General features: G+C 35.8%; 1 protein-coding gene across 3 annotated transcripts in view; it reads right to left on the reverse strand.

The window, feature by feature from the left end:
• Positions 1-25,259, reverse strand: part of ANO5 (anoctamin 5) — a 74,126-nt gene that overhangs the window by 13,914 nt on the left and 34,953 nt on the right. For all 3 annotated transcript variants that reach the window (XM_054585989.1, XM_054585991.1, XM_054585992.1), the window contains 12 exons: positions 24,354-24,422; positions 22,952-23,236; positions 17,787-17,900; positions 15,286-15,401; positions 11,250-11,384; positions 10,771-10,876; positions 10,613-10,673; positions 7,325-7,476; positions 5,224-5,298; positions 3,410-3,632; positions 1,388-1,557; positions 613-710 (listed from right to left, as the gene is read on the reverse strand). In XM_054585989.1, coding sequence (XP_054441964.1) covers positions 613-710; positions 1,388-1,557; positions 3,410-3,632; positions 5,224-5,298; positions 7,325-7,476; positions 10,613-10,673; positions 10,771-10,876; positions 11,250-11,384; positions 15,286-15,401; positions 17,787-17,900; positions 22,952-23,236; positions 24,354-24,422 — 1,604 coding nt within the window. The remainder of the gene's footprint in view (positions 1-612; positions 711-1,387; positions 1,558-3,409; positions 3,633-5,223; positions 5,299-7,324; positions 7,477-10,612; positions 10,674-10,770; positions 10,877-11,249; positions 11,385-15,285; positions 15,402-17,786; positions 17,901-22,951; positions 23,237-24,353; positions 24,423-25,259) is intronic.

The raw sequence follows: 25,259 nt of genomic DNA on the forward strand, positions 1-25,259 counted from the left end.
CGGAGCATTTTTAGCCCACTTTATACTGCAGGTGCTAAAAAATTCAACACTATCACTTCCTAACTAGGAGTCTTGCAAGAGTGCAGCTTATGATTATATGTCTTTTCATTTAGGGGGATTTTCATCTTGTATTTTAGATCCACTGTTTTTTTGGTTTTCTCTTTTTATAATGTATTTATTATTGCTGTGCTTTTTGAACAGACAGCAAACCTTTCAAGTTTCAGTATTCACAGATGTATCAGTATTTCATCTATGACCAATTTTTGTGCCTAAATGTGTCCATGAAACATGGATACTTTTACAGAGTTTAATAATTATCTTCAGAATATGCAACATGCAGAATAACCCAGAGAGGATATTATATTTGTGTGTCCCAGTGCAACCTCCCCAGGAGAGGGGGGCCATTACCTTTCCCTCAACATCACTCAAGGTGCAGAGGTGCATATCTAAAAGCCTGTATTTCCTTCGTGCTTTTGACTGTTGATTAAGTGTGACTTTTTTTAAATTGATTTTCTAACAAAGGAACCATGATAATCAAAGAATTTTGTCTTCCTCCAGAGGAAATCCCTCATGGTTATTTAAATCAGGAAAGAACTTCCAAGTCATACATACGGATAAATGGCTTCTTTAATGTTTCCGAAGATCTGTTTCCCAGTCATTATTATGGTCAACTGGGTTGTCAATTCTACTAGACAGCCTCCAGGATCACACTAGTCAGAAGCAAGAAGAGAAAAAAGTGAATGATGAAAGATGGGACTTTGGCAACAAAAGAAATCTCCCACCAGAAGAGCAGAATCTGAAGATTTGGGTTGAAATGGATACTAAAAGGATAAGAAGGGGTAGTTAGCTCTTCCCAGACCAATAGGCCACGCATGATCACAGACCAGTGCCGGGCTCGATGCATTAGATTCAGCTGTGGAATATGTTAACAAGAGGTTTCTAGATCTCATTCCCAGAAAATTCTGCAACTTTATTTCTGGGTTAGGGCTGGAGGTTGTTATTTTCTCTGTGTGATTTGGATGCACAGCCAGGTTTGGAAACCACAGATCCGGTCTAACTCCTACCCATGGCGGAGCCCTTTCTGTGACACTGAGAGAAAGTTCCCATTTTTCCTTTGCTGGAAGCCTTCTGGAACACAGAACTCTTATTCCATTTCACAGCCCCTATTTTGCTACCAACAATAAGCAAAAAAATAACTTCTTGCCCAAAAGGAACTGGAATGTCTATCAGATGACAGGATTCTAAGACCAATATTCTCTGTGGACAGAGTCAGTGCCATATACTTTTCCTGCAATTTGAATAAACCTGAGTTTTTGCTGGGCACAAAAAAAGGTATTAACACTGAGCTACCAAGACCACAAACCTCACCTCTCAAGAGAGTTCTTACCTCTTCACTTCTCCACACATTAAACAAATATGTGTACTTTCCAGGATAGCCCACAAACTTCCCTTTAAAGAAAGCGACGTAGAAGCAGGACGAGTAAAAATTGACAAACTGGAACATGAACATTTTCAAGGTCAGACTGCTTTCATACTCCTGGTAAGTTCGAGGAATTTCTGGTAAGTAAAAAATAGCCAAGTTTAATAATGCACTTTCCCACTTTTTCCTAATATTTTTTACTCCCTGGGACAAATGGGTATCTAATCATATTATTCTGGGAGCCTGTTGAAATGTTTCCCATGCTGCTCATTATAGACCAATATTAAGTTAACTCTAGATTTGTGCTAGGTTTTCTACTAGAGACTTTGTGTTAATCTTATCACTGGGGAAGCCTAGGAAGCAGTTAGTGTTCAGTTGCAGGGCTGAAGTGCTTGCCTGGAGTCACGCAGACAGAATGTGGAATTCACACCCCTATCAGGCTGAAGAGCCCTATGCTCACCCCTACACCCTAAATGATATCCTGCAAACATATCAGATCTCTCATCGGTTTTTAATAAGGTTTAAACAAAGTAAAATTATATCAAGGGCAGAGGATAATTTCCACACCAAACTGTGTTCTCCTCTCATGAATTACATGGTTATGTAAATTTTTAAAGCCATGTCACACAAATGGTGGCAGCAATAGTCCACACTTTCCTTCTCCTTATCACAATCTATCACTTAATGAAGCCGAAAGATAAGAAAACATTAGGTTCTTTTCACTCCATGGCATAAAAGAATAAAAGAGAGTGTTTTTCTGAGCTGATGACCTGATCCAATGAAATCCACGGCATTTCGGTGACACTGAAATACTAACACACATTATTCTATGTGTGTTATTCTATGGAAGAGATAACACCTCCATTATAGTGAAATTTAGTTGCATTATTACAAAATCTCAAAAGTGAATGGTCATACCTCAGGACTCATTGGCTTCAGAATTCATCAAACCCTATACTTGCCACTTTCTGACAAGAAGAAAATGTTACAGCACTCATCGCTTGCTTGGGACTCGTCACACTTGCTAGAACCTGTATAAGTCACAATACCACCCGGCAAGAAAAAGTGCTTCATTGTTGGGTACTTGGTACTCGTCATGAGTTCTGGAATAAATTAACGACTGCCAAGGTACCACTGCACAAGTAATTTTTTTCATTGAAGAAAGCTGTGATTTTTTAAGTACTTCGCTTTTAGGTGTTATCTGCTATGATGTTTTTGTCATTGCTAGCAGAAAAAAAGAAGTAAACTTTAGAGAAGAACTCCAAATTGGAGGATAATATTTAATCAAAGTTGCTTCCGAGTGCTCACTCCAGTGCTCCGTGAAAAATGTGCTCTTCTGGTCACTGAGATGGTGGCGGTGCACAGATTTGGAGGAGGGGCTCCCGGAGAGAGCGCACTCCGAGGAGGCACTGAGGCTCGGGTCGATTTCCAACTTGCCGGGGGCAAGACTGGAAGCAACTCTGCTCTGTGCTATTTCCCCTGCTTTCTCCAACTACCCCTGCGACCTCCTCGCCTTCTTTCATGGCTTTAGGACAACTTTTAATATCTTAAAAACAAAGTCATCTAGATTCAAAGATATTGCAACTGAAAAGAGAAGCCCCAAATTTTTAATTTGTTAAGGAGGTGCTGATCTGTTTTTCTCATGATGGTTTTCAAACCCAAATCGCTTCTAAACACCATACACATGAAATAAAAATTATCTGTGCCTTGAGAAAAGTAGGAATTTTGCTTAGGATTCAACTAGCCGCACCAAAGACCTATAGTGTCCGCATTCTTCTTTTTAGTTCTTCCTCCTACTTCCACTGTATGGGCCTGAATGTAGTTGTGAGGGGTTACTGAAGTATCAAGCTATTGGGTCTACCTATGGAGCAAAACTGCCTTTAGATGTGCCTTTAAAAATTTAACTTCCTTGGGGATGATCCAAAAATGGACATGTAGCGTTGGTAGGAACCCTTTTTCAGAATCATACTAACAATTTGGCCAGCTTACCCATTTTTGTAATCCAGGCAGATATCTTTTCATAAAAGAAATTCAAGATCAAGATGACAATAAAGTTCAAGCATGATCCAGTGAGCGCTGTGGTTAACTGAGGAGTGAGGAAACTTTTGACATGTTTTAAGGATGCTTCACTTTCCATGAAGCTGGAAAATGTGGCAAAGACCGACAGGCGATACACAATCACAGCTACCATACAAGCAATGACAAGAGACATCTGTAGAAGAAAAACAGAGCACTGGTCACTCTGGTCCCCGCATCCCTGTGCTGCATACATTTTTTTAAACATTCGGTTCTCTTTATCTCCTTCTATTACATTTAGCAGCTCTGACATGGAAAGAAAACCAAGTCAGTCTCTCTCACCGCCTACAGCAGGAAATGAGCACTGGTGAGGTCCAAGGTAGAGACAAGGCATATGAGGCGGCTGGGTAAGTGTGAAATAGAGAAGTATTCATGCCTGTCCTCTAGCAAGAGCTAGTCAGAAGGTCAAATTCTGCCTTGGGACTTACCAGTTCTGCCATGGCCTTGGAGTTAAGAATGTGTTTTACATTTTTCAAGGTTGTAAAGAAAAATAAATACAATTATGTGCCAGCGAGTATTTGTGGCCCACAAAACCTAAAATACATCTGGCGTCTCTACAAAAAAATGTTTGCCAACCTCTGCCCTCGACTGGAGTTAAACATGTAGTGTGTGAAGATGAGTGATTTCCCAAGAAAAATACATCCAAAGACTGTATTTCCCCGTAGAATGTTGCCATTAGTGGCCTGATATGCCTGGTAATTTAGATATTTGTATAGATTTGGTATAAGTTTTATATATTTCCCATATTGCAAAAACAACACAAAGATATAGGGATGGCTTTGTATCAATGACTAGAGAATTTTATTCTGAAAGTTGAGGAACTGAATCAAATTGAATGAATACCAGAAATAACAGATAGAATAGTCCTTCTGCGACCACACTCCAGAATTTTCCTCAAAGACAAACTGATTGTTACCCATTTTATTCTATCCTCTTTCCTCAATAATTTTTATATCATCTAAGAAAATGCATATTTAAAATAGAAAAATCAATACTTTTAACAAGTAATGTTAAAGATAAGAAATTATGGGACAATATGGACTGGTAGGCTAAGCTGTAGTCAACAACTGCTAATTTTTTATGCTTCAACTAAACTCTCCAGAGGTTAACATACTTTTCCTAAAATTAAAGTCCAACTGTAAGGGGCACACATCTGGACAAGGGAGGGCAGGAAATAGATTGGGGTGATCGAGGAATCTATTAGCTAAAAGGCACGGAGAAAACCTGACTCCCTCATAAAGGGATGTGATAATTTAATTCTTCAAGTAGACATTCTTCTGTCCACCTCAGTAAGATAATGAAGTTTAATAGTATAAGCGTTTTTTTTTGGTATAATGGGTTAAGTGGGTTTTTTTTTCTCTTTGTGCAGATATTTTAAGTGGAGATAAAGATAAATAAATTATTTTTAAAAACTAACCAAATAATTTGCCATGGAATTGTTTACGCTGGTCTGGTTTCAAGTTATCACCTAATTAATGGAGAGCTGGGAGAGGGGGAGGGATAGGCTCTAAGATAAAGCCCCTCTCTTTCACCCCAGCTTTTTTCCCAAGGTTCAATTGTAGTGCATCCATGTAAACTAGAGTTTATTTTATCTAAGAGTTCTATTCAAGAAAGAAAGAGCGGGAGGGAAAAGGAAAGAAGAGACTCACGAGTCATTTCGGATAAAACTGTTGAGATAATCCTCATATGACAGCATGTCAAAGAGATAAGTTTTTTTAAAATCTCACCCATAATGTCACGGTGGCTCCTGACAAAAAGTACCATGGAATCCGACTATATAGAGGCATGTAAGGTTCCATCTCCTGTAATTTTGAAGAAATCACAGCAAAATTCAAAATCTACCTGCAAAGCTGGGACTCCGAGCAGTAGTCAAAACCACAAAACTCAGTTAAAGTAGAAATCTCCCACAAAGGTCCACTACAGCTTGTGGAAAGCTACATTCTGGCAGATTCATTCCTTTTAGATAGAAAGCTTCAGGGCTCTTAGCGGAGATATTTTACACGTGATATGAGACATAATGGGTACACACTACTTCTTGAATGTTGAATTAGAGTGGTATTCAGGGCCTGGTAGAGAGGAGGGCAGTTGCTTAAGAAGATATGTTTTAATGATGTTATAATTTCATTCTAATTCAACTGAACTCAGTTGAATTGCATTGTTCTGTAATTGCTCTGCAAGATATTAAATAGGACTCCTTCTTATACTCATAGGATTGTGTCCTTCCACACAGGTCAGGGGCCCAGACTTTTCCATTTTCATGCTTTTTAAGTCATAAATGAAAGATAGTAATTATATCAACTGAGATTCTCAGCTACATAAAATATACTGCCATACAGTAAAAAATAGCTTTGAGCATAAATCTCAATCATATAATTCTATCTAATAATAAGGTTTTACATCTTGTAGATTTTCAAGGCAGATTGCATGGAAACAGAACTCAACAGGTAGCGTAGGCGATCCTCAAGCTCTACAGAACCCTAGGATGTGTGCATGTATGTGATTATGAACATGCGTATATGTCTGCATAAAATGTGTATGTGCATATTGGTGGGTGAACATGTGTCGGTGTCCACATATGGTTGTGTGTGCCCCGATATGGACTCAAATGTGAGAGCCCTGGTTGTACTTAACCACTAATGAAGCACTGCAAATACGTCAAAAAACTCTTGATTTCAAAACCATTACAGTTAAGTGGATGATTCACAGTGAATCAATACGTACGTACTGTTTTATCAGCTAGTGTCAGAAGTTATCATTCAGTACATGTTATTTTTATGCCAATAATTTTTGTCAAAGACAAAAGACCTTGCTTTTATTTTCTTGTGTATCCCATGAAATATGGATACACACAATGTCATCAGTATGACAATACCTCTTTTAAACAATTTTGTAATTTCAAACTGTTAATTTCACCCAAGTTGTTAATATATTTTCTCAGGTGTTTTCCCCCCTTTACATATTTACTAAATTTTGTGATGTTTCAGTGCAATTTAGTCCATGTTAAATGAATGCCTAAACCATGTAAAGAATTTTGAGTATTATATTGCAAGAATAGTGTCCTGCACATAGTAGGGGATTCTACTGAAGAGACTGTTAGAGACATATTCTGTTCTCCCTTTAATAGCAAATGTTAACAAAGTGATCACAGATTATGAAAATGTGGGAACTCTAAGAATATGCAATCAAGAGTCTGGTGTTTGATGGCAAAGTACCATTCACTTTCACATGGAAAAAAATGAGTTACTAAGAGGTCAAATTACTCAGTCAACATATAGCTGGTTTGCCAGTTAAGGATACAAAAATGTAGATTTTCACCCCAGATAGCAGTTCAATGATCTTCCCATTAAAATCAGTCAATTGATTATAATTGTAATCAATTAAAAGGGACAAGTTGAATAAAATCTGATCTAATAAAATAATCACTCATAAGCCCACTACCTTAATAATACTAATTTACTTTTGCATATTAACTTCACTTTCATTTCTACATATTTATATACTACATATTTAAAGCCCAATACCTTGAAATATTTTATTATTTCAAAATAATCTAGTGGCAGAGAGGAGTAGGTGTACAAATAAAAAGAGATTATCCATAAATTAATATTAATTGAAGCTGGTTGACAGATCCATCCTGGGATTCATTATGCTTTTCTATCTACTTTTGTATGTGTTCAAAATATATCATAAAAGTAAGTAAAGAAGTTTATATGACTTACATGTGAGAGAATATTTTAAAGGCAGTTAAAATGCACATCATTATTTCAGAGATGACCTACAGTAGCGTATCTGTGGAGACACACCACCCATTTCAGTTCTCTAATCTACCTTAGTCACTGGATTCATTTTCCTCTGTTTACACATAGCTTCAAACTCAGGTCTCAGCTGAAGCTGCTGCTGTTCCTCCTCAAAGTCCACCAGGTCCCACTCATATTCCAGTCTGGCTTGACGCTGTTTCCAAAACTCCAAAAACAGTGTGACTATAGAGAAATAAATGTATGAAAACAAATATAATAAAGAGATGAAGAAATAAAGTGAATAAGAAAATAACCGAGTTTTCCTCGTTTTTTAAAATCATTTATTTATTTTTACTGAATTTATTGGGGTGACACTGGTCAATAAAATTATATAGGTTTCAGGTGTACAATTCTATAATACATCATCTGTATTCTGTATTGTGTGTTCATCACCCCAAATCATGTAGGTTTCCTCTATTTTTAGATAATTTTTTTAATCTTCACTTGAGGATATGTTTACTGATTTTAGAGAGAGACAGAAACAAGGATGTGGAAAAACACTAATCAGTTGTCTCCCTTATGCTCCCCAACCAGGACTGAATCCGCAAGCTAGGTATGTGCGCTGGCTGGGAACGCACCCGCAAATTTTTGGTGTATGGGACAATGCTCCAATCAGCTGAGCCATCTGGCCAATATCAATTTGGTTGCATGATGGTTCTTCTGTCATTATTGTTTGATGACAAAATTATAAAATTATTAATATTGGCATAACTATGTAATAACATTGAAATAACTAATAAAAAATTTTGAGTTATTTTCTCAGATAGTAGTGCATGCAAAGGAAAAAAACCAGGTTCATTGTTCTCTCTTCATTAAGGTAATTTGAAGGAATATTTAAAACTTAACTTTTTTACTAACACCTAGATTTTGGTTGCAAAACCAGTCTTTTACTGAAATTATTTTTTCAGTGAAATCATTCAAGCATTATCCCTTAGCAAAACTTAAGATAAATGTAAGAGCCATTCCACAGTATATATTCTCTCTCTCTCCAAAATATATATTCTTTGTTTACTGCAACATTATTTACAATAGTTAAGCCATGAAAACAACCTAAATGTCCGTCTCTCGATGAATGGATAAAGAAAATGTGGTTTATATACACAATGGAATTAAAAAAACAAAATCTTGCCATTTGTGACAACATACATGGACTTTGAAGGTATTATGTTAAGTGAGATAAGTCATACAGAGCAAGATCAATATGGTAAGGTCTCCCATGTGGAATCTAAAAAAATTATAACTCACAGAAACAGAGTACAGTTTTGTGGTTGATAGGAGTGGGGACAATGGGTCAAAGTGGTCAAAAGTTACAAATGTCCACTTATAAGATTAGTAAGTCCTGGGGATGTAATATATAGCATGGTGCCTATAGTTAGAAATACCGGGCTGTGTATTTGAAAGTTATTAAGACTATATCTTAAATGTTCTCATCACAAGAAAAAATTGTAACTATATGAGGTAATAATGTTAACTAACTTATTGTACCAATCATTTCACAATATATATGTATAATCAGATCATTATATTGTGCACTTTAAACTAATAAATTATTATATAACAATTATATCTCAATAAAACTGGGGAGGGGGAGTGGAGGTGACCTAAATATCCAACAATAGAGAACAGGTTAAAGTATGATAAATTCATTAAAGGCAATTCTATTCAGTCATAAATACATAGACATAAAACATGCATGTATTCACTGCTACAAAAGGAGTCCCATCATTCACTGTTCTATAAAGAAATTTAAAACTATATATAATATTATACTATTTATGGAAAGTTATATGAACATACATGCCAACACACAGAGGGTAAAGGGTTCTAAAAATCATGGCCAAAATCATGGCCAAAGAATTATTCTATTTTTGGTCATTTTAATCTTATTTTTAACCCTGTTTAATATTCTGTTTGAACTTCTTAAGGTGGGTATATATTTTCATTATAAACAAGCAATTAAAAAAAAAAACCATTTTTACCCTTCAGTACAAAGCATAGTATACAGTATTTGTAGGTCTCAATCCCTTGGACAAGTATTGTTTCTTCCCACCTGCACTGCCAACTCATTCTTTGATTCAACTTAACTCTCAATTGCATTTGTCCTTGAAGTTCTTTGTACAAATAATCTGGCCAAGTTCCTCAAAAGCCAAAACTAAACCAACTCACTGCTACAATAAACTATTCTGAAACAACTGATAATCATACCATCTCAAAATACTTACAGTGTTGCTGGGAGCTCCACGTGTGGTTGCTCCTCAATTTGTGTTGAAATGTAGGGCTGGTGTTGGGGAACAATCTCCCTCACTGGAAATAACCGAAAACTACTACCTATATTTTCATGTGTGCACCTATCATTCATTCACTTCGGATTCCAATTAACAATGGAGACAGGATAGGGCTGCCACATCACGAAGAGTATCCCTGGCAACCCCAACTTACCACACTTGGGGTCGCCAGGGATCGTTAATAAGGTTTCTCTATCCTCTGTTCTCTTTGAATCTGGGCTGCTATCTTTAGACTATGCAGGTGGGCAGAAGCAAGAGAAACCCTGAAATCCGTCTGCTGAACATACACACCAACAAATTGTGTTGTCTCTTTGTCTAGACCAAGCTACTCATGTATTTTGCCCATTTTTTAAATGTACATATTTGTGTTTGCTAAAGATTCTTTTTTAATTGTAAAGGAAAAATCTATTTTTTTCCCTGAATTTTGGGACATGTTTTAGAAGTCTGTAGGCCTCTCTCTGAGCTACTCTTACAGAAAATATCTTCCTATCTGATTGGTAGGAGCAACTTCACTATACTTCCCATGTGAAATGAAAAAGATGAAATCCTGGGACATTTCCAAAATTAAGGGCCCTTCCATTTTATATGGAAAATTTTTATGATAGAACTGGAAGCTGGCACTTGGATTAGCCACGGGGAACTTAGACTCAAATGCCGATTTATTGAACCTCTGTAACTTTTTTTTATTCTTATTCCACTTGGTATCCATGACTCAACATCCTCCAGCCACCAAATATTTATGTTTATTCTCTCCTGAATTAACTACTTATTGACCGCCCCCCTTTTACTACAGCTCAGAGACAGTATAAGCTGAATACATATGAAATTTCAAAAATTATGTTGTCTCTAAGAGAAATGAGCAGATGATACATAAAGACATTTTTTTGGACAAAGAACTAAAGACTGCTGATGTGGACTCTATCAGTGTATTGATGCTGGCCATAAGGATCTAAAATCACCATTGGTATGTTATACATATGGGCCATACCACATAACATGGAGAAAGTTGGTTTTTTATGTCACTATATACTCACCCCAAATTCCCATGAATATTGCAAAGAACACTGTTGACTCATTGTCAAACAAATGGGAAATCTGTAAAAACAAAAATAACATCACAAAGACTAGTTGGAAATGCAATAGGAAAGGAAAGAAATTCCAAGTCTTTCAACCTACCAAAATATATGCATACCTTCGAAGCCAAACATGTAGAATTTAGTCTCCAATAATCACACGTCACATCACAGAGTGGGCACATGATAATCTGGCCTCCAATCTGAGGGTCACAGATTTCTGTGCTGCAGAGGGAACAGCAAAGCAGCTTTAAAAGTGATATGTGTTTGGGTGAGAGTCCAAAGCTGTTACTATCAGAGCAGCTGTTTGTGGCGCTTTGCATTTGGCAGGAAGCGGGATGAGGCAGCAACTTCTGTGCTAGGCCAAGTCATGCTTTGAGGAACTGAATTTTCAGAACTAATAGTTAAAAACAGGTTTCTCATAAAGCACCAGGTGAGGGGTAGTTGCTTTTCTGATATTTCTTTTTCAGAAATATCAGTTATCTGTGCCACTACAAAGAAACATTCTGAAACAAATGTCAGGAAAAATAATAACACCAGTTTCAATGAGCATGAGATCAAGACATTTTTCTCTAGTTGAAAATTCAGCTGAACTTACCTGCTTGTGTTACTCTGCATTGATAATAAGCCATAAATAAAACAAGTTAAGCCAACCACAGCTGCAAGGAACAGCATTTCAGTGTAAAATCCGAGAAAGACAAAATACATGCCAATCTTTTCTCCATAATAATTCCTATAAAAGAGGATAAAGATAGAATTAGAGGCTGGAAAAATGACACAGTCCAGACAGCCTTGTTTTCCATTCAGACAAACCCATATTCTAATTTTGGCTCCACTGCTTCCTAGACGTATAATTTTGGTAACATTAGTAAGCTCTCTAAACTTTAGTTTCCACATTGTTAAATGCAGAATGATGCTTATCCGAAGAATTACTATAAAGAGTAAAAGAGATAACGCACCTAAGTAGGAGACCAACTGAGTGAAAGTTAAGTTTTAATTTTGAAATAATACAGTATTTTAAATTTTTTCTAAATTTAAAGAGTTTACATGTTTGAAATAAACTGGAGAACATTCTTCAATGTAACTTCTAGCAATTAAAATTTAACAAATCAAAAGTACACGCACAATCTGCACAGACTTATACTTTATCTCCCTTTTGAAAATTGAAGAAGGTACCCCAACCACATCAGGCAGAAGCAGTTGTATGTACAAAGCTCCATCTCCCTCCAGGTTTGGATCTCTGATAAATACTTAGAGAATTGTGAGGTAGGTAGGACACCAAGTGACTGCTTAGTAAAAGGTCCACAAAATACACTGTTCAACTCTCGTTGACAAGAAGGTAAAAAGTGACAGCATTAATTGGCATAACTGTTCAAGTATGAAACTGTTTTTCTTGTGGATGTGTACACCCAGAACCCCTTAAAGAATCCATCAAGAAACCAGAGAATGTAGGTCAGCTCACCAAATCCATCAATTCTTTCCAGTTTCCTAGTAGCGTGTTACATAGAAATGTGTTACAGCACATAATATTAAATTGTAATTTCAAAAAGAAGGCAACTCTGAGTATAAACCTTCCATTCTGAAGTTTTCAAAATTTCTGATAATTTCTAATTAAACAGACATCTTACTACTTGCATCTTTCTTTCATTTTGTCTTATTACTAAGTTGTAAGAGTTCCTTAAATATTTTAGATGAGTCCTTTATTGATATGTATGTTGCAAGTATGTTCTTCAGTTTGTGGTCTGCTTTTTTATTTTTATAACAATGTCTTTTAAGGTCCACACACTTTTAATTTCAATGATTTATCCAGTCCTTAACTTGTGCATTTTGTGTCTTATTTGAAAAGTTGATACCTAACTCCAGATCACATATATTTTTGTCTTACGTATTCTTCTTTTATAGTTTTAGCCCTTACATTTAGGTCTCTGATCAATTTCATATTAGTTTCAATTTTTGCTCAGCAAAGGATCAAGTTTCATGTTTTTCATATAGGTATCTATTTGTTATAGCATTTTTCTAGAAAAAAACTATCCTTTCCCCTAGAGAGAACTAGGCACCTTCGTTGAAAATCAGTTGACTATAAATGAATCTAGTTCTGGACTCGCATTTTTATTAAAGGTCATATTTGGAAATAATTTCAAGTATATAAAGAAGTTGTGAGAATAATTCAAATAATATCCACATACCCTTTAATTATTTTATGGTAAAAATATTGTCCCATTTGCATTTTCCCTTTGTGTGTGTGTGTGTGTGTGTAATTTGTTTCTAACCATTTGAAAGTACATTGGTTGAACACATCATGGTCCTTTATCCCTAAATACTTTATTGTCTCTTCCTAAGAATAAGGAATATGTAACCACTGAAAGGAAACCCTAGAGATAATAGCTATTTTCTCCGAAAGCTACCTCTGTGGTAACAATGTTTTCTTTTTTGCCTTTACAGTTCCTTAATTTAAAACTGTACTTTGTCAATCCTTTACATTTTGTTAAAAATTTACATTTAATTAAAAATTATCTCACTATTGAAATAGAAAAGGAGTATAGCTTGCTATAAATGAAAAGTTACTTTACTAGGATTAAAAAAACTTAAAAAGTTGTTAAATTTAAGCTTGACACTGTCATCTGATGAAATTTCTGAACTTCTACTTTGTTGTAAAAAGAAATTTGCAAGTTCTAACAAGCAATGATAAACCAGCAATGACCTGAGGTGTAATGTGTTTGTGTATATCTATGGTTACAAATACAAATCTTTGGGGAAGCAGCAAAGATAGTTTTAAAATGTTACATGAATAAATACTCCCAATATATTTTAAACAACATAAAATATGTAAACCTTCATTCTGATAACTTCACTTCTGAAAAGATACTATAAAAATATTCTCCAAAGAAATAATGTCTGAAGATGTTCTAAGCAGCCTTGATCTTAACAGTAAAAAATTTGTGACAGCTTAATGTTTTTCAACAAAAAAATAGGTAAAGAAATTACATAAAATTTTTATTATGGCACTCAGTGCCCTGTTAAAAGGCATGAACTAGATCAGTGTATATTTACAGGGATGGGTACCAATAATGTATTATTTAGTGAAAAAGTTAAAATCTCAACAAAAAGAAAATAATGACACCATTGCTCTAGGTGAAAAAAGTGCACATTTTATTATGCATGCACATACACATAAAAATAAGATAGAATGGTTATTACCAAATCAAAAGGAGTGACCACCGCAGAATTCAATGGAAGTGAAATTTAACTTAAATCTTTGTGTATCTCTTTATTAAACTTTTTGGTAAATACCCTATTTTATAATTTAAAAAATTAAATGACCATTTAATTACTAAAAACAATTATAATATCCATCCAACAAATAGTTCATATAATGATTTAGAGAAAGCATCAGGTTATATACCCAGTTGCCTTTTATTCTTAAAAGTTTCCCCTTATTTGCCATAGACAAAACTGTTGAGATAATATTTCAACTGATTTGGATTTATGCGTCAAAATCAGTCTCCTAAAAAGGATGCTGTGATGCTGTGCAACCATCGCAGTAGAAGCATAAATCATCAAGTGAATTGGTTCTGATTGATTATTACTTTACTGAAACCATAGCAGGAGTCTCCTGGAAGCCTGTATGTATGTAGTAGTGTAATGGTTCAAAGCAGAAGGCTACAGCCATAGTATTCTTGCTTAGCTAACAAAACTGTCTGAGAAGTTGTCTGAGAGCATGGAACTCAGAAAGGCTCAGATGCTAACCTTGCCAATTGCCTAAGACCAAAGATAAAAGAAAAAAGAAATTGAGGTTATAGAACAATTGTCTTCACAGTTCTTTGAGATCAAGACACACATAACACCCACACTCATACACAACTCTTCTGCTATCTTTTAAATTCCTGGACTGAAAGGGATACAAAACCAAAGAATTATATATCAAGCAATAAGGGCCAGCTCCCATGCTAAAACATGTCTATCTCATTTAACAATAAAATAACCCCATAAGGAAAGTGCTATGGTTATTCCCGTTTTACAGATGAGCCTCATAACGGTTAAGTAACTTGAACAAGTTTAGACAGCTTCTAGGAAGAAGAACTTGGATTTGAACCCAGTCTACCTAAGTACCAAGGCCCCACCTCTGAACCACTGAGCTACCTTTTTAAGGTGGTTAAGAGCATTCTGAACAGCAATGTGTTCATAAATTAATGACTAAATGATAGTGTAGATACAAAACTGGGAAGGTATAAAATATAGCGTGTGAGAACAGTTGTAAAAAGAATGGAGAACATCATGCTAAGTGAAATGCCAGTCAGAGAAAGACAAATACCATGATTTCACTCCTATGTGGAATCTAATGAACAAACGGAACTAACAAGAAAAACAGAGACAGACTCATAGATGGGGAGAAGAAGACAGCTAGTAGGGGTGGAGGTTAGGGGGTAGAGGGACTGAGCAAAAAGGAAAAAGGACTCATGGACATGGACAACGGTGTAGTGATTGCTGGGGGGAGGGGGGTATAAGGGGACTAAATGGTAATGGAAAAATATATAATAAAGATTAAATTAAAGAAAGAATGGATTATGATGCCATTGTAAATAAAAATCACATCAAATTTTAATCATTGGTAGGATCATACATAAGGAACTTACCTAATCAGGTCTAGAGGTTGCTCCTTGTAGAAATACGAAAACCGAGCCCAATTCTGGAAAAGTATGTACCTTTCATTGACAGGATTAGGAGGTTCGGATGGCTTCCAATATTGACCCTACAGGTATTCAGGAAGAAAGTACATGAATGACAAAGCAAAAGACAGGAGCGCAAAGTAAACCAACAGTGCTTTCATGAGGTGAGTGAATGGGGCAAATGTTCTCTTTTACTCTTAGACTTAGATTTTCATGTTCCACTGATGGGAAATTATTTACTAAAATCTATAATAAACTATAATAATAGTGATTTATTTTTTAACTTCTTACACCCATTCTCAGCTCAGGGATCCATATAACTATATAACTGGATGAGACTTTAGAAATAACCCGACATTGTTATTGCAGAGACTGAAACACAAACCCCAAGAGAAGGCAAATGAATGACCCAAAGTCCTACTGCTATGACAGGAATCTCCTCTAGGGAACCTATTTTCACTGACAACTACTTCTCAAAGAACTTAAAATACTTACAAAAACTTTAGCACTTAGGAGCCTCACTACTGTTTCCTGCATAGGTTCCTCCCCACTGTTCGGTACTGTTATTAACATTTCTTCAGGGCCTAGCAGAGCACTGACCATACACAGCGGCTCAATACATTCTTTTTAACTGTCTGCCTAGACAAGTGAACTGCTGAAGACAACATTGAACACATATCCAGTTTAAAATTAAGCACATGTGAAAATCTCTATATGATAAGGTATAAGATTTTATCTTCCAGATTCCAACAGTTTTCTTCTGTAGCTAATCCTCTGAATCTTGAAATTTGAAATAGAAAAAAAGAAAAGCAGCCTATTTGCATATCAGGAAAAATCATTTTTTAAAGGACATAAGGGAAAACCCAGTACTTAAACTTGAATCCAGGGGAAAAGAAAGAAAAAAAGGAAAATTATCAGTAAATAACAACACCTTAGCAACACCTAATTTCTAAGCATGAAGGATTCTACTGGAATGCTAGATGTAGAGATTAAAACTTCTGGTGCCTGAGGATATTTTGTCTTTTTAGTTTGGCTTTATGACCTGGTAATAGGAAGAAGAGAATTAATGCCCTAAAAACAAACAAATAATCCTCAAAATCTTCAAAAACAGAAATGAGCCCTTTTGTGAAAAAAGACTGACAAAGAATGTACCGTCAATGTTTATGAACACCACAGATCTCTCCATTTTAGGCCCATGGCATTTTTTAGAATCTATAATCTTTTAGAAACTCTTTTGCCCCATAGAAAAAAATATGGGGGATGGGAAAGGAGCAGGGTTGGGAGGGGTGGGGAGGAGGGTTTCACCTGAATTGCTACCCCTGTTGAAAACTGCTAGCCATTTTGGAAAATTCTGCTCTACCCTTATAGGAAGCATATCCAAGATAATCAACTCACCAGTGTTGAGCTGTCTACAATTACCATACTGTTAAATAAATTTTACCAGGGAAAAGCTGGCACAACAGTTTAAGTCCTGGAGAAGAGAGTTTGGCTTTGGGCTCTTGGAAATTACTATAGCAACATTACCTTCGAGAAAACGAGCACTGATGTAGAGGCCACTTGTTTAAATGGAAATACTTGGTTTTTCTATATTCCTAAGGAATGTGCTTCTCAAAAAGAGAGCATGTCATCAAAAAGTCTACTATAAGTACAGAAGAATAAAACAGGAATAAAAAAATGAAAGTTCCAAGGGATGATTGATCTCAAAATAGTTCATATTATGTTTAGCCATATGATGTCTACTGCCAATGGGTGGCAGTGATATTTAGACATAAAGTATCCAGAAGAAAAAGTTTCCCTCAGAAACCCCCAGAAACTAGGCCGTCAAGCTTTCAGGTTTGGTTGAAGAGGTGCACCATATAAAATGTCCCTTCTTTTTTAAACTTATAAAGCTCAAGAGTTTTGTACAATGATCTGACAGCCTCAAAGAAGCATTCTTCTGAATCACAGTCACTTGTCTGACTCTTGCTTATGGACTGAAATCTTTAGCTTGTTTTGAAGTTTTACACATACTTTATTGCCTGGAAATTCCTAGTCTGTGAGTGATTCATGGATGTGTTCCACTAATACCTAACAGAATGCTTTACATATAATTAAAACAAATTATACCTTTGATGAATGAATATATGAGTGCATTTAATTCATGCATATAATTTAAGTCTTTACAGCTTTAAAACTTTATAAATAAGAAAAGATCTGATGAATTCAGATAGAAATTCCACATATTATGTCCTAAATTGTTCTTTCACTAAAAATGCTATTTTCATTATGGGTCCTAAAGAAAAGTCATATGCAAATGTAAAATTTTCCCAGAATGAATTTCTATTAATACTTCAGTGTGAAGAGGTATTATGTGCTTCAGCACTGCTGATAAAACTCTCAGATTGCAACAAGGGAACCTTTGGGGATTTTTCCAACATGTGAGAGAATTAAGCAACCTGTCAAAAAAGAAAAACTAAGCTGACACTTACATCATGGAGTGGATAGGCAGATGAGTAAGTGTGAGAAGTTAGAAGTCTTTCAATCCCAAACCTTTTCTTCCCATCTTCTATGCCAAAAGGACATCGTGAGAGAATATAATAAACCTATAAGGTAAGCATAAAGATACACACATTTCATAAATGTATGCTTTCTACATTTTTTTCCAATCAAATTTAACAACGTCTGCTTCATCTGAATGTTGGTAAGAACTCTGATTAAAGAAGAAACCTTTCCTTTGTCATTTGGGGGAAGATGCAGAGGGTGGGGCATGCGGGGTTTGCAAGTATTTCAGCTCCTGGGTATGAGGGCCTTGGGAAGAGTGGAGAATGAATCATAGTTCATTGTGCTTTTCCTGTGCCAAGTTCCTCTGGGAGTCTCTTGTGCCCAAACCTCTATTACAATTAGGGCTTCAAGTTGGACTGTAATATCACTACAACTAACAATTCAATTAGGGGAATGTGGAGTAGAACTGATACTTGGGCAAGCTGTCTGAATAATTCTTCTATTAATTACTCTGATATTTATACAGGGCATTTTCTTGATATCTACATTTATTAACTCAAGGTTATCATACCTCTGTAACTATTTTGCAGTCACATATATTCTTTACATGGGTTTTCTTCTCCCTATCATTTGGGCTTTGGTGTCATTAGCTCTTGTATTTCGGTCAATTCAATCTTACCTGCTTTTTGTGTTCCAGCAACTTTTCAGAATTTCTGCTTTTCTGACTGTTGAATTTGGTCCTTTGAGTACTATTTTAGATGTATTTCCCTTCCCTCCTTTTTATATTTTATCATTAAAGAAACTGTTTATTGGATTGATTGTTGTCCTTGAATCACCGTTCTCTAATCTGGCTATTCACGTTAAAGATGAGCTTAAGATTCCACCTTGGTGAATCTTAATTTAGGTAAAGTAGCTTTAACTTGTAAAAATAATGTGATATATATCAAGTATTGTACATACTTTGAATTATATCCTTAGGAAAACTTCACCAAAAGAACTCTGTCTTGGGGTGTTAACAAAAAGAAAAATTTTACTCTACCAGATATTAACATTTATTATAAAACTATGGTAATAAATTCAGCATGGTATCGTCAAGTAAAAACAAATCCAGACTTAGGAAAGATTTTATTTGAAAAAATTATTGTAAGAGGGTGAGGTGGACTATTGCAATGGGGAAATCTGTGAGCATTTGCAAAGTTAGGCAGAAAGGGCTTTTCTTTTACAGGGAGAAGAAGGCCGGACCCAGGGAGAGTCTTTCATTGTGTTAAGGAAGGGCTATTCTCGATGCCAATGTTGGCTTAGGTCAAGGGTAAGTCAAAGTTTAGGGTCCTGTGGGGAAGAGAGAAGTTTCATTAAAGTTTATTACACGGGGATAAATAATTCAGCTAAACTTTCATGAAACAAAGAATGGGAATGTGGAGGGTCTGAGTCTGACCCTTACTACTGCAAAGTAATAACAAAGGGCAGATATCATAAGGGTAAGTATAGGTGTATTGAAATTTCCCTGGTGCCAAAAGCAATTAAGACTTCCTCCAACTCTCTTTTCTTAGAGCATTTCCTATAGAGTACTTGTAATTATAAATTCTTTCTCTACCCTTTTGATTTATGTAGGTCTTTTAAAAAGCTAAGTAAGCCTCTTGCTATTTGACAACCCAGGAGTGTTTTTCTTAAGTTTTCTGAGAACTGTCTCCTCTAAATACACACATCAAGAAAGAAAGTATCATTATCTTCCTGTTCTATGGGAGTGTAGCCTGGGCCCCTGGCTCCCAATTTTAACTATCTGCTTGACACAGAGATGTGAGAAGTTTATTTTTTGGATAACGACAACTAACCCAGATGAACACTTCAATCACGAGGTGAATTTAGGTTGAACATGGTGGCAAGTGGTTCTGTCGAGTCAGACTGGGAGAGGGGAGGTTATCTATGAATATTCTTTAAGTCATGCAGAAGGGCCGTTCTCTACAGCCAGCAGTTTCCCCTATAACAAGCAGTTTCCTGGAATGTGAACAGTGGGAGATTTCTTTAAATGTCCCTGTTTTATAGGGCTAGAGAACTCAGATAAAGTTTAATATTGTTAATTGTTGTTGTTGGTGGGTTTTTTTTTTTTTATCCTCACCCGAGGACATGCCTACTGATTTTAGAAAGAGGGGAAGGAAGGGAGAAACAAAAGGAGAGAAACATTGATGTGAGAAACATCGACTGGTTGTCTCTCCAATGCATGCTGCACCCTGACCAGTGATTAACCCTTGCCACCTGAGCACATGTTCTGACTGGGAATTGAAGCCGCCACTTTCCAGTTTACAGGGAGGATGCTCCAACTAACTGAGCCACACTGGCCAGGGTCAGTGGTGTCAGCATTGATACAAAGATAGAGAGATCAAAGCCACAGAATCAAGCCCAGCAGGAGACTCATGAGTATCTAGATACCTGAGCTATAACACAGGTAGAATTGTAAAATAGTATAAAAAATATTGAATGTTTTCAGGAATTGGTGCAAGTTAAATTAGTATACATTTGGGGAAAAATGGACTCCATCCCATGCCATGCACAAAAGTTAAATTCCAGGTGGACAACCCTCAATGTGAAAAGCAAAATAACACAACTCCTAGAAAGTAAAATAGGAAATTAACTTCATGGTCTTGGTGGGAAGGTTTAAAAACATTATACATAAAGGCATGAGAAAGTGGACTGCATCAAAATTAAAAATATCTGTTAATCAAAAGAAACCATTAAAAGAAAAGGGAAGCACAAAGTAACAAAAGATCAGTAAAATATATAATAAATAAAGGGCTCGTATAAGAATATATAAACAGGTCTTACAAATCAACAAGGGAAGACCTAACTGAAAAACAGACAAGAGGCTTTAGCAGGGGTTTCATAAAAAGTGCATATCTAAACGTCTAATAAACATATACAAGGAGATCAACCTCATTTCTATCAGAAAAATGAAAAGTAAAACCATAACACAAACACAAATAAATTTCCATAAGAAGCAACACAAATGAATGAACAGAAGCTCATACAAAACTGAATTAATCACCCAAATAAATGCGGAGCCAAGTGCTGTCAAGTTTTAAAAACTTTAAAAACAGGCTCAACTGATCTCTGCTGTGAGAGGTGAGAGTTGACCTCTGCTGAAGAGGATGGGACCAGAGACTGGAAGAAGGCCCTAGGGCTTCTGGGATGCCGGAATGATTTTCTCTTTTGATGTGGGTGGTCGTTACATGGCTGTGTATTTTGAGATAATTCAGGGAGATGTACACTTATGACTGTGGCTCTGCTCTATTTATATTATAAGGACTTTAAATTAATACATATTTTTATAAAGCATGACAGTACTATATATATAAAATTTTAAATGTGCATGCCTTTAAATCCAGAAATTTTATATGTGATATCCATTTTGCAGAGAAATTTACATATATATTGAAATATGTAAATACTAGGTTGTAAACTGCAGAATTGTTTGCAATATCAGAAAAGTTGAAAACAAACTCAACAGCTGTTACATTTATGCAAGATGTTACAAAATACATATTGTGAGAGACATATGTCATGACGGTTGTGAATATGCTTTGAAAAATATAAAATTCTATGCCCATGTAAAATGCTCTCTAACACTGTTCAATTTGCATATGCATAAACTAGAGTGTACTGGGTGAGGTTAGTAAGGAAGTGACTTTTCTCCATTAGCCTCTCGAATAACTTCCTCAATAGAGCAAGAATAGTATTGGTCTAGGGGAGGAAACTGTTGAGCTTTAATACTAAATTAACCTAAGGTATTGACACTCTTTACAAAAAACAAGTCATGATAAATGAATACTGACATTTCTATTCCTGATCAAGTTCCTAATTTGTTTCTGCAGGTTCGCTGGCCTTTTGTTACTTTTTACTGTAACAAGGATATCTGAAGTAATTTATAGTTTGCAGATGGTCTCATATACAATACATCCTTTCATTTCATCCTCCCAGGAATTCCAGTATTATCATTATCCCTATTTTAAGAGAGGTTATGTTATTTAGAAAGTAGCAGAGTTAGGATGTGAAACCAGGTTTTCTGATTCCATGTCATGTGCTCTTTATCCCCTTATAGGTTGCCTTTTAGGGTTGTTGTTTTTTAATCCTGGTAAGAAAAGGGAGACAATTTTTAGTTTGTAGATTCACATTTTTATACATTAATTCTAGGCATTTTTGCTGTGTAATATTCCTGTCAGTGAATTTAAAAAAAATAAATGTAGGAACTAGAAAAAAAATGATTACTTCAAAATCCTTCTAAGACAGTTAAGAGTACTGAACCTAAAGGAGATGAAGTGCCCAGCTGCTCAGGGAAACAGAGTAAGGAGATCAAGGGGAAGGGTCTTGTGATTGTTAGAACCCTGGTAATTCCATCGACAGGGAACAGGTAAGAGTAGGAGCAACAAAGAACCTGAATTTTTTCCCTCTACAAGTACATCAATAATATAGTATCCAGCACTTATTGAGAATTTACTTAGTATGTTCCAGAAACTGTTCAAAGCCTTTCATATCTAAACTCAGTGAACTCTCAGGGTAGCCGATGAGGTAGATATCACTCCTATCTTATAACACAAAGAAATTGTGGCACAGACACCGTGAGTCTTCAGGAGAGAGGTTTTTAATGGTGAACTTAAAGATCCTAGGACTACAAATGGAGAGGAAATATTATTCAAAAGGCTGAAAATGGTTTTAAATGAAAACCAAAAGTTGTGAAGTTTCTCAAATGCTATCTCCATATACAGAAATTAAAACATTCCATTTCCATTTCGAATGACCCATATGCCTCCTACTGTACATTGAATTACATAACCAAACTCTAAGGACATAAAACCATTATATAGAGATCTTACAAAATCAAAGTTCTGTCTCTCCATTAAATGCTTTCCCCAGTATTACATAATGCTTCTTTCTTTACTATGTCCACAACACCAACCATTCATTTTTAAACAAGTAGGGAGGTTAACACATTTAAGTGGTTCAAGCAGATTTTCAAACCTGCCCAGGATCACTAAATAAATTACCAAATTTACACATAAACACCTTGCAGACATAGGTTAGCACGCACACATATATAAAAGAAAACAAAGGCATACATCCCTTACTTGAAGGGATACACACAAAGGTTTTTTCTACCTACAATTCTGTTTCTTGCTGAGGATGGAAAGAAGCTTGACTGGTCATCAATGAGGAAGAGTTCCTGCCGATGTCTGGTGAACTGGGCAGTGAAATATTCAGGATGAGGATGCTTCACATTCCTTGCGAGCTTCAGAGGCCCAAGCAAAAACCTAAAGGGGATGTTCTCAGGTTGGGGAATATCACTCTCCTTAATGGGCATTTTGATTCCCAACACTTCAGCGTAAGTAACTAATACCTCCCAAGGAGCATGGATCTTGACAAAGTAAGTTCTTCCATCTTCCGAGTTCTGTATAAAAAGGAGGCAAAATAACAAAGCTTACTGCTCTGTTTGTTAATGAGATAACTAAGGGAAAGAAAAAAAATTGTATAAAATCAGAAATTAAAGATGTCACAGCATTTTTAATTTATTAAAAATTTTTAGCAAAACTTTTAGAACAAATGCTCAACACAGTAATATCCTGTATATGTACTTACATGTATGTACTGTATATGTTGTGTGTGTGTGAGAATGAGAGAGAGAGAGAGAGAGATGGGGGTGGCAAAGAGAATATTTTTAAAAATACATTTCAGGGTCAATGTATACTAGCCTAAAATCCAAAGATACATATGTGTTCTGGGCAAGCTCTTAGGAATTTAGCAACTAGCCATGAGCTCAGTGCTTAGAGTATACACAGGATACATACAAAGTATAAGATGCCCTCACTCTTTTTACCTAGCTTCTATATATAGCCTATACCTCGAGGGAGAATTTTAGATAGTAAGAGTTCGTTAAACAGGAGAATAATTATGTTATAGATTGTGTGGGATAATGCACATTTACTAGTTCAGTAAAAACAGGATAAGTAAGAAGTAAAGACTGTTCATTTAAAAGAAGAGAATATCAGAGTTTCACGGACAGAGTACAATCTTAAATGTATCTCGAAAAACAATTTTTCAGGACATTCTAGAAAACTAGTAAATGTTAGGGGGGTTAAAAAAAAAACAAAACTTGTCATATTCATGAGCAGGAGAGGTTCCTTAGCTTAAATATCGGTTGTGCTACAAGACAGCCAGGTTAACTAGACTGGGTGCCAGATTACAGGCAGCCTTCAAGATGAGACAGCTATGAAATGGAAAAACATGTCTCCACTTTCTTTGTATCCTCAGTAGAATTATTTACATTTATTTTTAAAGTGTTCTTCTACTCATCATCTCATAGAGCAAAGACCAACTTATCTGGACAACCAATCATTACTGTTCTCAGTACAAAGCATTTGGAGCCAAAAATAAAAAGTAAAAAAATAAACAATTAAAAAAACTACTGTATTACTCCCAAGCACAAAGCCTATCTATTCGAAGACCAGAGTAGAAGAAAACAACATTTAAAATGCCAAGATTTGGTATAAATTATCAACTATTTTTACCATTTTGTCTTCAATTTCCAACTCAAGACCCGTTTTTCTGAGATTTTGTTCAAACTCTTTTCTCCTTTCCTATGGAAACACAAACCAATAGAATTATGTAGAACACTTTCATTCACACAGTAATAAACAGACTTGTTGCACAATGCCCATGCCTCCATGGCCCTGCCCTTCCCACGGTTTCACATGAAAGCATGCCACATGTCACCCCCATGTGAGGGCCATGCCCTGCTTTTTCACCAGGACTATCATTTCACAGCGTTACTAGAAAAATCCAATATACTTAGGAATAATCTCCAGGAAATGTGCAGGATTTCTAGATGAGAAAAATGTACAAAACTTTACTAAGTAACATGAAAACAACCTGAATAAACAGAGAAACAGATCATGCTCCTATTTGGGAAGAAATAGTATTACAAAGCTTACAGTACCCTTCAAATAGCTGAGACACCTAATACAATTCTAAGCCAAAATATTATCATGACTTTTTGATCTTGAAGAATAGAATTGCTTCATTTAGAAAGAGTAAAATTAAATTAAATGCAAATAATCATTGCTTGTGGGCTTCAAAACTATGTACTGGTTGCTGAAAAATCATTTGGCTTTAAGTATGAATTAATAGTGACAAATTTCATAACTAAAATTTTAAAAGGCTTCGTTAAAATGTTAGAGGACACGTGCCTTCAAACTGATAGGTCTACCTTGAGATATATTCAAACTTCACAAGAATGAAAGATAATTTCAGTGTGTTCTTGTCCTCCTCTTCCAATGTTTACTGCATCTGAGAACAGGTGCAGTTCTCCTGTCTCAGCTGCCCTTTCATAGTTGCCCCTCTCCTATGTCCCCAAAATAAGGCAGACAGAAACCAAAAACGGGGGGAGCATTAAATATCAATATTTAAAAAGTTAA

This window comes from Pteronotus mesoamericanus, unplaced genomic scaffold (genome assembly GCF_021234165.1).
Source record: "Pteronotus mesoamericanus isolate MK-2021 breed Mesoamerican mustached bat unplaced genomic scaffold, CSHL_Meso_final contig_90, whole genome shotgun sequence".
In the NCBI taxonomy this organism is placed as follows: domain Eukaryota; kingdom Metazoa; phylum Chordata; class Mammalia; order Chiroptera; family Mormoopidae; genus Pteronotus; species Pteronotus mesoamericanus.